Below are 15,561 nucleotides of genomic sequence, written 5' to 3'. Positions count from 1 at the left end.
ATAAAGAACAAAGATATACAAACTAATATATAGCTTTTCTAGTGATGACCACCACGTCGGAACCGGATTCTCTCCGGGCTCAAAGGAATTGAGCCTACTTATCAAATGATCCTGCCATTGAAATTTGATCCAACAGTTACAAACAGGGGGCCCTCTAAAAGTTATAATAATTGTAACCGTTGAATCAAATTTCAATGGCCCGAATCATTTAATCCTTAGACTCAATTCCTTTGGGTCCGGAGGGGATCCGGTTCCCACCACGTCCTCAAATGTATAAAGCAAAAGCATGATTCCCAGTTCATGCAGAATGTTTGAATAGAATCAGATGCTACCCCCATCCTTACCACTCACCAATTAACCAACAACCATACATGCATATATACATGTATATATATATGTGTGTGTGTATATGTACATGTGTGTGTGTTTATATACACTCTCTATAAAAAGCCTTGTTTTCTTGCTTCACCTCTGTGTTTATCATTTTCTTTCCCATGCTTCCATTAAACGCCAAGGTAAGCATTAAGCTCTTCTTTTCCACATCTATTTTTTACTCTCTTGTTTTTTTTTGGTTTTATTATTAGAAGTGATATTACTAATCTAATCTTCGTCAAAAGAATAGGGAAGAGTTTGAACCCGAGAGACAGTAGGTTGAAAGGAACGCTGTGTCCACCATTACTCAGTTGTTGTGCACTCGATCGTCAATTCTATTTACCTATTAAAACTGTGTATCAACACAAGCTTTGAACAAGAAAATAGCATTTAACGTACGTTTAAACAAGGAAACTGGTTTTTTAACTTTTTATGTAGGAAGATGGCAAGGAGCAAGCAGGCGAGAAGAGGAAGATCATGGAAGTAGGACCATGGGGAGGAAATGGTGGAACTCCTTGGGACGACGGCATCTACAATGGCGTGAGAGAAATCACGCTTGTTTATGGCCACTGCATCGACTCCATCACCGTGGTGTATGATAAAAACGGCACGCCTTTCAAAGCTGAAACGCGTGGAGGTCGCGGAGGCAATCAAACCGCGGAGGTCTGCTTCGTAGCTCATAGTTTTCATTTCATTTCAACAACTATTGTCTCAGAGGATCGAACTTAAGACCTCATTCATACCTTATCTTTTTCATACCTTGCAGATAAAGCTGCAGTACCCCGATGAGTACATAGTCAGTGTGACTGGGCACTATGGCACGATGGTGTATGGCGGCACCCCTATCATCCGTTCGCTTAAATTTCAGAGCAATCGAAGAACATTCGGACCATTTGGAATGGATGAAGGCACACCGTTTACTTACACTCTGGATCGAAGCAAAATTGTTGGCTTGAAGGGAAGACATGGTTGGTACATAGATGCCATTGGGTTTCATGTATCCCCTGCCCCAGCAAGACTCTTTGACAGAGTTCAGAAGAGTTTCAGAAGGCTCGGGAGCTCAGTTACCTTCGGAGCCCAGAGAAACTGAAACGACTCAACTGCTCCAAGTTGAAATATATATGATTCATAGCTAAAGGATTTTGAATGTATAAGCTAGTGTGTTTCTGCTTGTGACTGTTCTGATGTATACTTTTGCTGTCCAAATAACCTACTGGTTTCTGTACAACGATATGAAAACATGCTTCACTTTTTAAGGTCTCCTTTGAAACGTTTCTCCAGAACACACTTCTGATCTTAAGCGTTTCTACTAGAAGCAAAAACATGTTGGAAATTTTTAGTGAATATCCAATCCAAGTGCTTTCTGAAAAGAACTTGAAGTGCTTCTGTAAAGGAAGCAACTATTTTAACTTTTTCGACCAAACGTTGTTACAACCGCCTTTAGTTAGATGCACTACTAAACAGACCCAAGTCCTATCAGCATTACAAAACTCCATTCAATTCAATTCATGATCATCATAGCAAGTAGTGTTCTAACAATAACATTTAACAAGGTAACGATATTCCGTTATCAAAGAAATCAAATGCATCTGAGTCACATTCTGTATCACCTATGTAAAGTTCACATATTGGCTCCCTTAGCAAATATTATTGTAACAAGCGAGGTTTAAAAATTCATCAGATACTTAACGGTAATCATCTGTGGACCGTCATCAAAGAAATCAGATGCATCTGAGTCACATTCTGTATCACCTACGTAAAGTTTACAAGAAGGATATGACTGACTCCGGTTTAGAGAAAGAAACTAAAACACACAGATTCCTCAAAATTGCTTTTCTTTACTGGAAGGCAAGCATTCATAACATCTTTTATATCATAAACCACATACTATGTGAAGCAATAAAACAAAAACCGAATTGCCATTTAGTACACTAGATGAGAACATTCAGATCTCATTTCAAGCCATCGTTGTTAAAACACTGATCCGACAACAAACCAATTATATAGCCATGACCCATGAGTACTAATTCTAACAGTGTGTTGGCATCACGGTGAAAAATCGCTGAACGGTTCTCACAATGGCAGAAAAGATCAGCAAGACTAGTGCTAATAAGAACGTGAATAGCATAATTCCCATGTTTTGTACCCAAAAAAAGTACCACATGCTTGAACATGAAGCATATCAGAGAGACACGTTGTCTACATTAAAAGCACACCACACACCAGTTTCATGTGTAAGAACAAGTTTGTAACATCTTATCCAAGGAACAAGAATTCATCCAATTGAATCACAACTAATGCAAACCTTTCATTGAACACACTTAAGAACCCAAGCCTTTAAAACATACCTGCATTATTCGATCCTGATGAAGAAGTCATTGCAGCCTCTATTCTCAAAACCTTCTCCTCTTTTGCGACGTTAATAGCTCTTCTAATCAATAGGTCTTAGAACAAAACAAGCTGGTGAATCGCAACAGCAGTGGTTTGAACCATATATATAGTACTCCTCCATCCATTCCCTATCAGAATTGGACCAGGATTCAAACTATACAAACCATAAGGAATTGTGACTTTATAAAGTTCCAACACTAAGTTCTTTTCCAAAACCAATTGGAACTTCTCTCAATTCTATTATCCTAAAACATTGAGGACAACCTAACAGCTTTAGCCAAGACTTTTCCATATGAATCTCAAACACTATAACCAATTCTATCATATATTTCATACTCATAATCTTACATTCTCCCACTTGAGTATAAAACACAACAATCAATCTTTAAGATTTATAGAAGTGATCACTAAACCTTATTCAAGCCACATTCATACTCACATACTACATAGGTATGCATTTCAAAATAAGGAACTGAAGAATCTACTATGTACATCACATAAACAATTCAACAATTACTACATATTCAAATTTGCAATAATTCCAATAAGTATGCATCAAACAAAATTTCAAAACTGATTTTCTAGCAAACTTACTTTTATTGATTGAAACTTGTTTTCTGGAACAATTGATCACATTGGAAGAATTGAACACCTATTGAAAGTCAATATAAGCTATAAAACTAGCTAAGCAAATACTAATAACTTCAAAACAAACAAAACTACCTAATTGTGAAGACATGTTGCCTCAATGCCATCATATACAAATGAAACACCACAACAGTCTTCCAATTTCGCAGCAGTTCACTCCTACTGTTCAAAAGACTCTACAACCCCCATCTGTGTAACATGTTCCTTGTATACATTGTTTGGCAAGGCTTTAGTAAGAGGATCTGCAATCATTGCACCAGTAGATAAGTACTGAATATCAATCTCCAATTTCTTGACCATTTCTCTGAACTTTAAGGAACTTTACATCCATTAACCTTGAAGCTGAAGTTCTTTTGCTATTCTTTGAGAAAAATACAGCAGCATTATTATCACAGAACATTTTAATAGGCATTTTGACCTAATCTACAAGCTTCATATTAGCAATTAAGTTTCTGAGCCAAACAACTTGCTTTATCCCCTCGAAACATACTACAAACTCAGCTTCCATAGTTGAAGTTGACACTATAGTCTATTTAGCACTCTTCCATAACCCAGCACCTCCACTTAGCTTAAAAATATATCCACCAGTTGATTCTCTTTCATCCACATCCCCAGCAAGATAAGAATCAGTAAATCCAATCAACTCTAATGAATTACTATGCCCATAAACTAGCATAAACCCTTTAGTTCTCTGCAAATATCTCAACACTTTCTTGGCTGCCACCCAGTGAGCTTCTCCAGGATTTGATTGAAATCTTCCCAAAAGTCTAACAATGAAAGCCAAATCAGGTCTAGTGCAAATATTAGCATACATAAGACTACCAACTAATGAAGTATATGGTTTCATCTTCATTAACTTAGCCTCAAGTTCATTTTTGGGACATTAATCTCGAGAGAACTTATCACCCTTATTTACTGGAACATCAGCCTTGTTGCAACTTTCCATGTTAAACATGTTAAACACTTTTTCTATGTATCCCTTCTAAGATAAACCAAGGAGTTTTTGTTTTCTATCTTTCACAATCTCAATTCCCAAAACATAATGAGCTTCACCAAGATCCTTCATTTCAAAGTTTGAACTCAGCATGTTTTTAGTCTCTTTCAACAGTTGTACATCCGAACTTGCAAACAAGATATCATCAGCATATAAGACCAGAAGAATGAACCTGGATCCCTTGAACTTAAGATAGATACAATCATCCATGTTGTTTTCAACAAACCCTTTTGAAGTAACTACTTGATCAAATTCCAGAAACCATTGTCTTGAAGCCTGTTTTAAACCATAGATTGATATATTCAATTTACAGACCATATCTTATTTCCTCCTTTCAACAAATCCAGGAGGTTGAGACATAAAGATCTCCTCATCAAGTTCACCATTCAAGACTGCAGTTTTGACATCCATCTGGTGCAATTCCAAATCAAAATGAGTTGTCAAAGCCATTATCACTCGCATTGAGTCCTTGGAAAAACAGGTGAAAATGTGTCATTGTAATCAACACCCTCCCTTTGTGTGAATCCCTTTGCAACTAATCAAGCCTTATATCTCTCAATTCTTCCCTTAGCATCTCTCTTGGTCTTAAACACCCACTTGCAGTTATCTGCTTTAGTGTTAATTGAAGGATTCATTAAAGACCAAACATTGTTTTTAGACATTGACTCAAGTTCTTCTATCATTTCTTGCTGCCATAGAGCTACTTGAGGACTTTTCATAGCTTGCTGATAAGTCACAAGGTCATCTATATCACCATAATCAAATTCTGTCTCTTGGAGATACACATAGTCTTATGAGATCACAGGTTTCTTGATTCTGTTATATATCCTTAACCTTGGTTGACCAATCGAATTCTCAGTTGTTTGAACATTGAGATTTTGATCCTGAGTTCCCACTTGATTCTCAATGCTTGTATGATCATCACTTTCATTCTTAGTTTCTGCCATGTCATCATCAAGGTCAGCAATTTCTGAGTGAGCTATTTGAAATACAGGTACTTGATTGTAGTTTAGTTGAGAAGAATTTTCTGACTGCACTATTTCCTCAAAATCGAATTTATCTTGAGTCATGGCTGATACAACTTCATCCTCTAGAAAAAATGGCATTGTGAGTTTCTTGAATCCTTGTATATGCCTGTGTGCAATAGAATGTGAAACCCTTTGACTTCTTTAAGTAACCAATGAAATAACATGTAGTTGTTCTAGGGTCGAGCTTCTTTTCACTTGGATTGTAGAATTTTGCCTCTGCTTTGCAACCTTATACATGAAAGTGATTGAAATTTGGATTTCTCCCATACCATAGTTCAAAAGGTGTCTTAAGCACAGACTTTGAAGGCACTCGATTTAGAATATAACTTGCAGTCTTCAATGCCTTTCCCCAAAGAAAGTTTGGGAGCTTTGATCTTGAAATCATGCTTCTCACCATTTCCATAAAAGTTCTATTTCTCCTTTCTGCCACACCATTCTGTTGTGGGGTACCAGGAGTGGTATATTGAGCCACAATCCCTTGACTTTCATGAAAGTGAGCAAATGGACCATTTTGTTGCCCCGTTCCTATATGCATGCCAAAGTATTCACCTCTTCTATCTGATCTAACAATTTTAATCACATGGTTTAATTGTTTTTCAGCTTCCCCTTTAAAAACTTTGAAACATTCAAGGACTGCAGACTTCTCACTTATAAGGTTAATATAACTGAATCTTGAGAAGTCATCTATAAAGTTCCCAAAATAAGTATTCCCACAAATGGTTTTGACAGGAAAAGGTCCACAAATATATGTGTGAATGACTTCGAGCAAGCCTCTACTCCTTTTGGCATATAACCTTCTAACATTAGTCATCTTGCCCTTGACGCAATCAACACATTCTGTAGCAATTTTAATGTCTATTGCAGGGATCAAATCTAATTTAGATAACTGAAAAACTCTTTCTTTTGAAATATGTCCTAGCCTCTTGTGCCAAAGTTTGAATGATTGATTAGAAACATGCATCCTTTTAGTTGCAATATTCAAAACATGTAGGTTTTCAAAATCTACATTGCATTGTATTTTCTAAAGATGATCATGCAAAAATGCTTTTCCGTGCAAAGATCCCCTTTTAAAAAGCTTGACACACTCATGATCTCCAATAAAAATATAGCCTTGTTTAACCAGCTTTGATGCAGAAACCAAGTTCCTCCTCATTTTTGGCACATATAACACATCATTTAGTTGCATTGTAAAACCAATGACTAATTTCAATTTGACAGAGCCAATGGACTCAACAGACTCTTTGGTTCCTTCTCCAACAAAAACATTAAAATTGTTTGTCTTTTTTTGTTCTTTAAAACCATGAAAGGAATTAGTGACATGCACAGATGCACAAGTATCAAACCACCAAGAATTTGTGGGAATATCAACAAGATTTGTCTCCTCACAAACATAGATATCAGTTCTACCCTTAGATCTCAGCCAATCCTTGAATACTTCATAGTCTTTTCTACAGTGACCCTTAGTTTTGCAATGATGGCATCTAACTTTTTCAACACTTTTAGTTTTCACTTTAAATTTGTTAAACTTAGAGGAATTGAAACTTTTAGCAGGCATAACAGATTTATCATAAGGTTGGGGTTTAGAAGTTTTACCAACATCTAACTCCTTCTTCCTTTTGGCAGCTTGGACAAAATTGACAGTTTCAGGTTCTTTCCCCTTCTCTTGTTTCTGTTTGTTTTCTTCTTGCACACATTGAGCAATGAGTTCATCCACAGTCCAAGTCTTGTCTTGAGTATTGTTGAACACCCTAGGTTGACTAAATTTAGGGGTGGGCATAAAAACTGCCAAACCGCATCAAATTGTATGAAAATAAAACCAACCGTGTTAACTGAAAAAGTCAACTTTCAGTCAAAAACCGAACCGGACCCCTCATACTGGTTTCGGTTCTGGTTTTGAATGAATAAGAACCAATCAGAATAGAACCAAATTGTTTTATTAATAATAATTTAATTATATATACACACACACACACATGACATGGTATAATAGGTTGAAAAATTAGTTTCACCAAGTTAGTTCTGCTGGAGTTCCCCTTGAACAACAAACTTCAGGGAATAACTTGTTAAAGGAGGATTTTGGGAGTTCTCTGTCATTTCAAACAAATTGGCAAGTATTTAATAGCCTATGTGGTTTTTTTTAATCTGTAGTTGGCATGCTCCTTAGCTTATATCATTTGGGCTTATTGATACAGATAATTGCTGAAATGAGGTGCAATGCTTCTTCCATGTGTATGCCTTGGGTTTTTATGTTTTATTGGCATGCTCCTTACTTTTATACTTGAGATTTTTTACACATTTTGGTTTTGCTGCTTCTCTGTTCCCACTCAATCAGTTTTACTGTTATATGTATTCAATTGAGAATTTGAGAGACTTTAATGGATTTATAAATCCATGGATTTTTATGGAGTTTAATTGATTTGTAGAGATTACATATAAAATTTTGATTCAATTCCCTCGAAATCTCATGGGAAGAGGTGAGATTTGTGGATGCTTAATATACACTACGAAATCTCTCCAATTCCCTCTAATTCCTCAACTTTCTCAAATTATTTAAAATCAATTTCTAATTGAATACACCTGGAATGTTATAAACTTATTTAAAATCCTAATTAAATACACCCGAATTTCTAAGGATTTTAATAAACTATCTTAAAGTTCTAATTGAATACATCTTGAATTTCAAAGAATCACTTAAAATCTTGATTGAATACCCCTAGATTCATTAAAAGAATTTAAATCCCACAAAATCCCAATTGAATACACCCCCTATTTGTCTTCCAACTCAATTTCAATAATTGAGTAAGGCTACTATCAAATGTTATATTGTCTCCATTTACGCTTAGTATTCGGAACCGTAAACCAGTAAGAATCGAACCGAACCGAAATCGAGATAGACCAAATCGTATTGTTCTGGTAATATATTTAAGCAGAATCTCACCGAACCGAACCGTTGATATTTTTCAGTTTTGATTCCGATTTATGGGTGGAACCGCACTGTGCCCACCCCTAACTGAATTTGTGCGGCAGTGCTTGGAGTATCATGAACACAAGTTGTTTTCTCCAATGTTAACTTTCATGGAGTTAAGTTTCTCAGTTGCATCAGTCATTTTCATAATGTGATCTCTGATTGAACCTCCACCTTCGAACTTGTACGAAGTCAAAATGTACATATATTGAGCAATCTCAGCCTTCTCTGATTCTTTAAATTTATTCTCAAAGGCTTGGAGATAATCATTTGCAAAAGCTGACTTCTTTAGTCATCCACGCACAGTGTTTGTCATACCACTTTCTAGTATGGATAAAGCCACTTTGTTGGCCCTAGTCCATTTCTCAAAATCAGTTTTCTCAGCCTTAGTGCTTTTGTCTGTCAAGGCCTCAGGTTGTAGATTGTCAAGAGCAATGTCATACTCATTCAGTGTCAAAAGCAATTCAATCTCTCTTCTCCACTTTTTGTAATTGCTTCCAATAGTGAGTATTGGCACTACTGTTAAGTTGAGTGATTTTAGTGAAATTGCATTAGACAACAATGAAATCAGCACTATGAATCTCAATGATTCTTGATTTCAGCCTTTTCACTACCAAATTTGTTCACTGAATCAACTTATTCATACATATGATCTTATATTTTAAAGACATATAGAGTAAACAATTCAATGAGATTCCACAATATCTGCATTAAGGTCAATACATATTGCGCAATATATATATATAGGCTTTACCTTCCTCGCGTTTTTGCTAAACTCTCTCTCCGCTCATGCCAATCCTATGGACTTATTGTTTGGAACACGCCTTACCATTTGAGTTAAGAGTAAACAATCCTACTTAGAAGGTTAACAAATAACATAAACTGTAAATGAAAACTAAGGGATGAACATAATGTAGTGATTATAAAGATGATAACTCAATTACCAACAACTTGGCTCTGATACCGAATGGGGTGCAACTAGTGGTTATGATGATGAGGGCAATGATGATGAAAATCATGTGAATTGGAGATTTGATGTGGTAGATAACCAGGATTGAATAAACTATGAAACCAACTATTATAAATGAATAAGAAAAACCGGATGAAGGAATCATATGTGTTTACCTTGAATTTGAGATATTCGATGAATTGACTGTGACTAAGAATTTTATGCCATTCAAAATTAGTAGTTATGAAAATATTCATAATGAAAATAATGAATTCAAAATAATCAAAAAAATGCCAACATCAAAATACCCCTATCAAATGATCAGATATCAGTATACCATCATATTGGTGCTTGATCAATGAAAGCAAACCAATAAGCATACAAAATAGTTTAGTCAACCTCAACAACATAGAACAATATTTTAACGGAACAATTAAAATCAACTTCAACCCTCAAGTCAAAAAATCTAGTGTCCACTTACACGAGTTAGCCCAGTCACACAAATCTTTAGAGTCAAATAGAAACTCTTTTTCTAGATCCACATCAGCCGATATGGTGGGTCGAGATCAAGATCTAATCAATTCCCTGGTCAATACGAAATTAAAATCAATAGAAACTAGCTTAGTAGTTACCCATTACCCAACAAGAATTAATTAATGATTTGATCAACATGAAGTTAAAATCAGTAGAACCAACCTCTCATATTACTCATCCACGATACCAACCTAACACTCAAAATCAAGGAGAACAAACCTCTACAACAGAGTCTGATTACGAAACAAATCAAGTCAACCACCAATTTCTAGCCCTAAACAAACCATTCAAAATTCGATGAAAGAAACTCAATGCTGACATTTAAGCAATAGAAAACATTCCCAAAAGAAACACCTTTGGGAAAAATATACAAAAGAACGAAAATTGGACATTTACTATAAATGGACCAATTTCATGAAAAAACACAGATTTTAAGTATTTTTCTTTGATTTTGTTGAAAAATATTACGAGTCTAAAAAGAAATTAGAAGTCATCACCAAAAAAAAATTGGGTTAAAGAAGACAAAACCATAGTCTCTTCTAGTCACCCTGTATAAGAAACAATTTTAATTATAACTGCAAACACACAGGTACCAGCCACTCCTTTCAAACTTCCCAAAAAAGATGCAGGAGTCAAGCCAGTCATTGAACAAAACAATTTCACAAACCAAAGTCTACACACCATAGGAAAACAACTAGATAAAATAGAAACCAAAATAGATAGACTTTCACATTCCAAACCAACAATTAAGGAAAAACCCTTAGTCAACTTCCCAGAAGCCTCATTTAGCACAACAGCCTTGAAAATAATCTCCATAAGTAAAAAATTAGATCAAATGTTACAAGAGTTAAAACAAGAAAAAAAGTCAATGTTTTACAACACCTAGATGAATCTCAACCACAAACAACTTCTGCAATATAGGATTCAAAAGGCAAGAGTGAAACAAATTCCATCAGAAAAGTAGAAAAAGCTTTTCAAAATCTTGAACTAAAACGAATCACAAACAAAAGAGTCGATCCGACAACTCTTACCAAAAATTGGTATCCAAGGCCAACACCTCCGGATATTCAATTTGAGGAAAGAAACATCCAAAACCAATTCTCAATCTCGGCTGATAAACTTTATGAATGGAAAATAGATGGATTATCAAAACAAGAACTTTTGAACAAATTACAACACATCTCCGTGGTTGCTAGTAGTTATATTACCAATCATAACCTCAGTCAAACCCAAGTTGTCGACTCTTTGGTCACTAGATTTACAGGAATGCTCCATTCCTGGTGGGAAAACATCTTACTGAATAATCCAGAAATGAAATAAAAAATGCAGTCAAAAGAGATGAAGAATGAACACTTATTTTCGATGAACGTATAGGAAGAGGAGTCTCAGATGCAGTCAACACATTACTTTTCACTATAATAGAACATTTCATAGGGATACCTAGTAATGTTACCTCCAGGATTCATGACCAACTTAGTAACTTAACATGTCCAACCCTAAGCGATTTTAGGTGGTACAAAGATGTTTTCATGTCCAAAGTCATGCTTAGAGAAGACAGTAATCAACCATTTGGGAAAGAAAAATTCATTAATGGATTATCAAATCTATTTGCCCATAAAATCAGAAACATTTAGTTAATGAAATATGTATCATACCATATCATACCTTTACTTATGGAAATATTAATAATATTATCTAGAAAGAGGGATTGAAAATGTGTATTGATATGAAAATTACAAAACAAGTCAACAATGACAAGTCAATAGCCAAATACGAATTAAGCACATTTTGTGAACAATATGGATTACCTCCTATTGCTCCATCCAACAAAAAGAAAAAAATCTGAAGCCTATAATAGATACCCAAATAGGTACTCCAGTAGGAGACACCACAAACATAACAAATTCAAAAATAAGAATTTTGAAACAAATAAATTTTACGAAAAACTCAAGTCCAGCAAGTAGAGGAGGAAACCTTCAAGAAAACTCCACTCCAAAAATCAAGAACAAAAAGGGAACTGCTACAAGTGTGGTAAATTCGGTCATTATGCAAACAAATGCAGAGTCAAGAAAACAATCAATCAGTTGAAAATCTCTAAGGAAGAAAAGACCCAGCTAATCCAAGTCTTAGAATTAAGAGACATAGACCATACTCAATCTGAAGACGATTTAGATTTTAATTCATTCTCTTCCAGTAATTGCTCAATTAGTCTTTCATCCCCTGACATTAAGATAAGATGCACAGATGCTTGTTGTAAAAAGATTTTAGTCCTCAATAAACAAGAAGAACAAGAAGATCTTCTTATCGATCTAATCAGCAAAGTAGATGACCCTGAATTAAAGTCATTTTATTTAAAGAAACTTAAGAAGTTAGTCTTTCCTGAAGAAGCCAGTGCTAGTCAACCCCAGGTAGCCCCAAAAATCTGTCTTAGCAACCCTGGAAAGGTTTAACAAGGCTAAAAAAGAAATTATAGTCAAAGACCTACAAAGGGAAGTCAACAAAATTAAGGAAGAAATTGAGTCCTTAAAATCAAAAAACATAGAAATCCACTCAAATCTCAGTAGTATCCAAACACAAGCATTCCTTAGCAATAATGATGATGAGCACAATAGTTCTTCCTTCGACCAAGAATCAGAATCCAAGTCCATAGAAAATCCAACAGAAAACCTAGTTTTAGGATTACTACAAAAAATTAGGATCCAGAAATGGTATTCTAAAATAAAAATAATAATTGAAGACTTTCAGTTAGAAACAATTGCCTTAATTGACTCAGGTTGCTGACTTGAAGTGTATTCAAGAAGGTTTAATTCCCACTAAATATTTTCATAAATCAACATAAATCCCCAGTCCCCCAATGCAATTAAAATATGAAATTCCAAAAGTTCATGTTTGTCAAAACAATGTTTGTTTTAAAACCCCATTCATTTTAATAAAAAAACATTTCAGGCCCAATCATTCTAAGGCCCCCCTTCATAGCTCTTCTATATCCTTTTAAGGTACACCATAACCGTATAACTACCAGAATGTTAGAACAAAAAATCACATTTGAATTCTGCACGGAAACAGATCTCAAAAAATTAAGACAATTACAAAAAGATAGTATTCAAAAATCATCAATCTAGTCACCAAAAAATCACAACAAATTAATTTCTTAAAAGAATACATTAATTACAAAAGAATCGAAGAACAATTAACAACCAAATCTTTGTTGCAAAACGTTGACAACTTTCAAAAGAAACTTGTTAATGAAATTTGTTCTAACATTCCCAATGCTTTCTGGCACAGAAAGCAACACATTGTTAAACTTCCTTACAATAAGGAATTTGATGAAAAGAAAATACCAACAAAAGCTAGGCCAATTCAAATGAGCCAAGAAGTCATGGAATTCTGCAAAATAGAAATTCAAGAACTTCTCAATAAAGGAATAATCAAGAAAAGTAAATCACCCTGATCTTGTCCTGCTTTTTATGTCCAGAAAAACGTTGAATTAGAAAGAGGAACTCCTAGGTTAGTCATTAATTACAAACCTCTTAATGAAATCTTGGAATGGATACGATATCCAATTCATAACAAAAGAGATTTAATTAAGAAACTCAGTCAAGCTGTAATCTTCTCAAAATTCGACATGAAGTCTGGATTTTGGTAGATTCAAATTCATGAGGATGATAAATACAAAATTGCATTTGTCACTCCTTTCGGTTATTATGAATGGAATGTAATGCCCTTCGGTCTTAAAAATGCACCGACCGAATGTAATGCCCTTTGTGTATTAGTAAATTTCAAGATGATTTATTAACTCAAAAGTTTTTAGTCAGAGTCGATTGCAAATCTGCAAAATATGTTTTACCAAAAGATGTTCAAGACATTGCATCAAAACAGATTTTTACACGATGGCAAGCTATATTAAGTTTTTTTTTTTATTATTTTGAAATCAAATACATCAAAGGTAGTCAAAATTGCATCCCTGATTTCCTAATCAAAAAATTTTTGCAAGGGAAGAATGATAGCAAGAAAACCTAATCAGAGGAGGCTTCCAGCCACTCTACCACCACCACCAATAAAACAAGAATCAAGCTCCAATTCTTCATCGGCCTTAGCCATTACCAACCGTTTCACTCCCTTAGGTTCCACAATAGGAAACCTTATGCCAAATTACCAAAGGGTCATTAGTCTGGTTCTCTCTGAATTTCCCATTACTCCTCCTCTAGTCATCCCAGCACAGCCAATAATGCCAGCTATTCCAGCTTCAAGATCCACGGGCTCAAATCATCAGGCTTAAAGACGAATAAAGCCACTCAGCTCCAAGATTTAGCACAACAATTACTTGCAGAAGCAGCGATGCTCCACACTGAAGAAGAATAAGCTTTAGACTCTGAATCTTCAGATGCATCCTCATAGCAACCAGCCAATTCGATAAGTCAAAAAATACAGTCTGCCAAGTGGGTCGACTATAAGGATTTGCAAGACCATTTTGCATAAGGCCATGTGAATACAGTTAATTACCATGTGAAAATTCAGTCATCATGTATTGTCATCAAGTGAACACTATTGCCATGTGAAAATTCAGTCATCTTTCCAAGTCACCATATGAAGCGTTCAGACAATATTCGCATCAATAATTCCAACAAAGCATGGAATCATTCAGTCATCTGCACATTCCACATTAAAAGAAGAAATTATTCCAACAAGTTCACTATTCATCAATAGTAAAAGTAAATTATCACCCAACAGTAAAGCAATCAATCATCCAGTTCTCTTTTCCAAGTCTATATGAAGGGGACTCAGATGAAGGAGACATCAAGTTAATTTCTACATCTTTTCTTAGTCAAAATTTCTTTGGGACATTGTATCCAAAGAAAACCAAATTGTAAACAATTTAAATTCTCAAATGTCAAGAATGCCTGCATGCACCAATATCCTTTTCACCAGTCAATTTCTTATTTGCCGACTCAATCATCAGTAAATTAATTATAAGTTCCAGTGTCAGTTTTGCAATAAAATTTATTTTCAAATTATAATTGCATCATTATTTTGAATTCATTATTTTCATTATGAATATTTTCATAACTACTAATTTTGAATGGCATAAAATTCTTACAGTCAATTCATCGAATATCTCAAATTCAAGGTAAACACAGATGACTCCTTCATCCGATTTTCCTTATTCATTTATAATAGTTTGTTTCATGGTTTATTCAATCCTGGCTATCCACTGCATCAAATCTCCAATTCACATGATTTGCATCATCATTGCCCTCTTCATCATCATAATCACTAGTTCCGCCCCATTTATGTGTATATATATAAAGACAATCTGATATGTTAGCGGAAGCATCTTATAAAGACAATCTATGCACTTTAAATTATTCTAAATGAGTATGAATCTTTTTAATGTTCTAATCCTTTATCATGATTAAGGAATCAATTTCCAACATTAAATTCATATAAACTCACTCTAAACATTATGTATAATTTGAAAGAATTTGAATTTCAAAAATACATACATACCTCTTCGCAGTTAACTTTTGAGATTTGCCAATTTCAACATCTATCTTGACTCAAAATCATGTTTTAGAGAAGCAACAAGAAAGAAATAGGTCTATCGAAGACGATGAGGGAGAACCCTCTTCGAAGAACATGATGAAAACTGAATCCCAGATTTCCCAATGGTCAAATTTTG

General features: G+C 34.8%; 1 protein-coding gene across 2 annotated transcripts; it reads left to right on the top strand.

Annotated features, from left to right (window-relative positions):
* The first annotated feature begins 416 nt into the window (after positions 1-416).
* LOC137740910 (jacalin-related lectin 19-like) lies at positions 417-1,703 on the top strand. 2 transcript variants are annotated; one of them, XM_068480714.1, is made up of 3 exons: positions 417-515; positions 811-1,035; positions 1,139-1,703. In XM_068480714.1, the coding sequence occupies exons 1-3, from the start codon at positions 495-497 to the stop codon at positions 1,460-1,462; spliced, it is 570 nt and encodes a 189-aa protein (XP_068336815.1). In that variant the 5' UTR covers positions 417-494; the 3' UTR covers positions 1,463-1,703. The 2 variants fall into 2 exon arrangements, with proteins under 2 accessions (XP_068336815.1, XP_068336816.1); XM_068480715.1 differs by having other exon boundaries at positions 477-515; positions 623-1,035; positions 1,139-1,702.
* The last annotated feature ends 13,858 nt before the right edge of the window (positions 1,704-15,561 follow it).

This window comes from Pyrus communis, chromosome 7 (genome assembly GCF_963583255.1).
Source record: "Pyrus communis chromosome 7, drPyrComm1.1, whole genome shotgun sequence".
Classification (NCBI taxonomy): Eukaryota; Viridiplantae; Streptophyta; class Magnoliopsida; order Rosales; family Rosaceae; genus Pyrus; species Pyrus communis.
The sequence above is the reverse complement of the archived record's forward strand: the minus strand, read 5'-3'. Positions and strand labels throughout refer to the sequence as shown.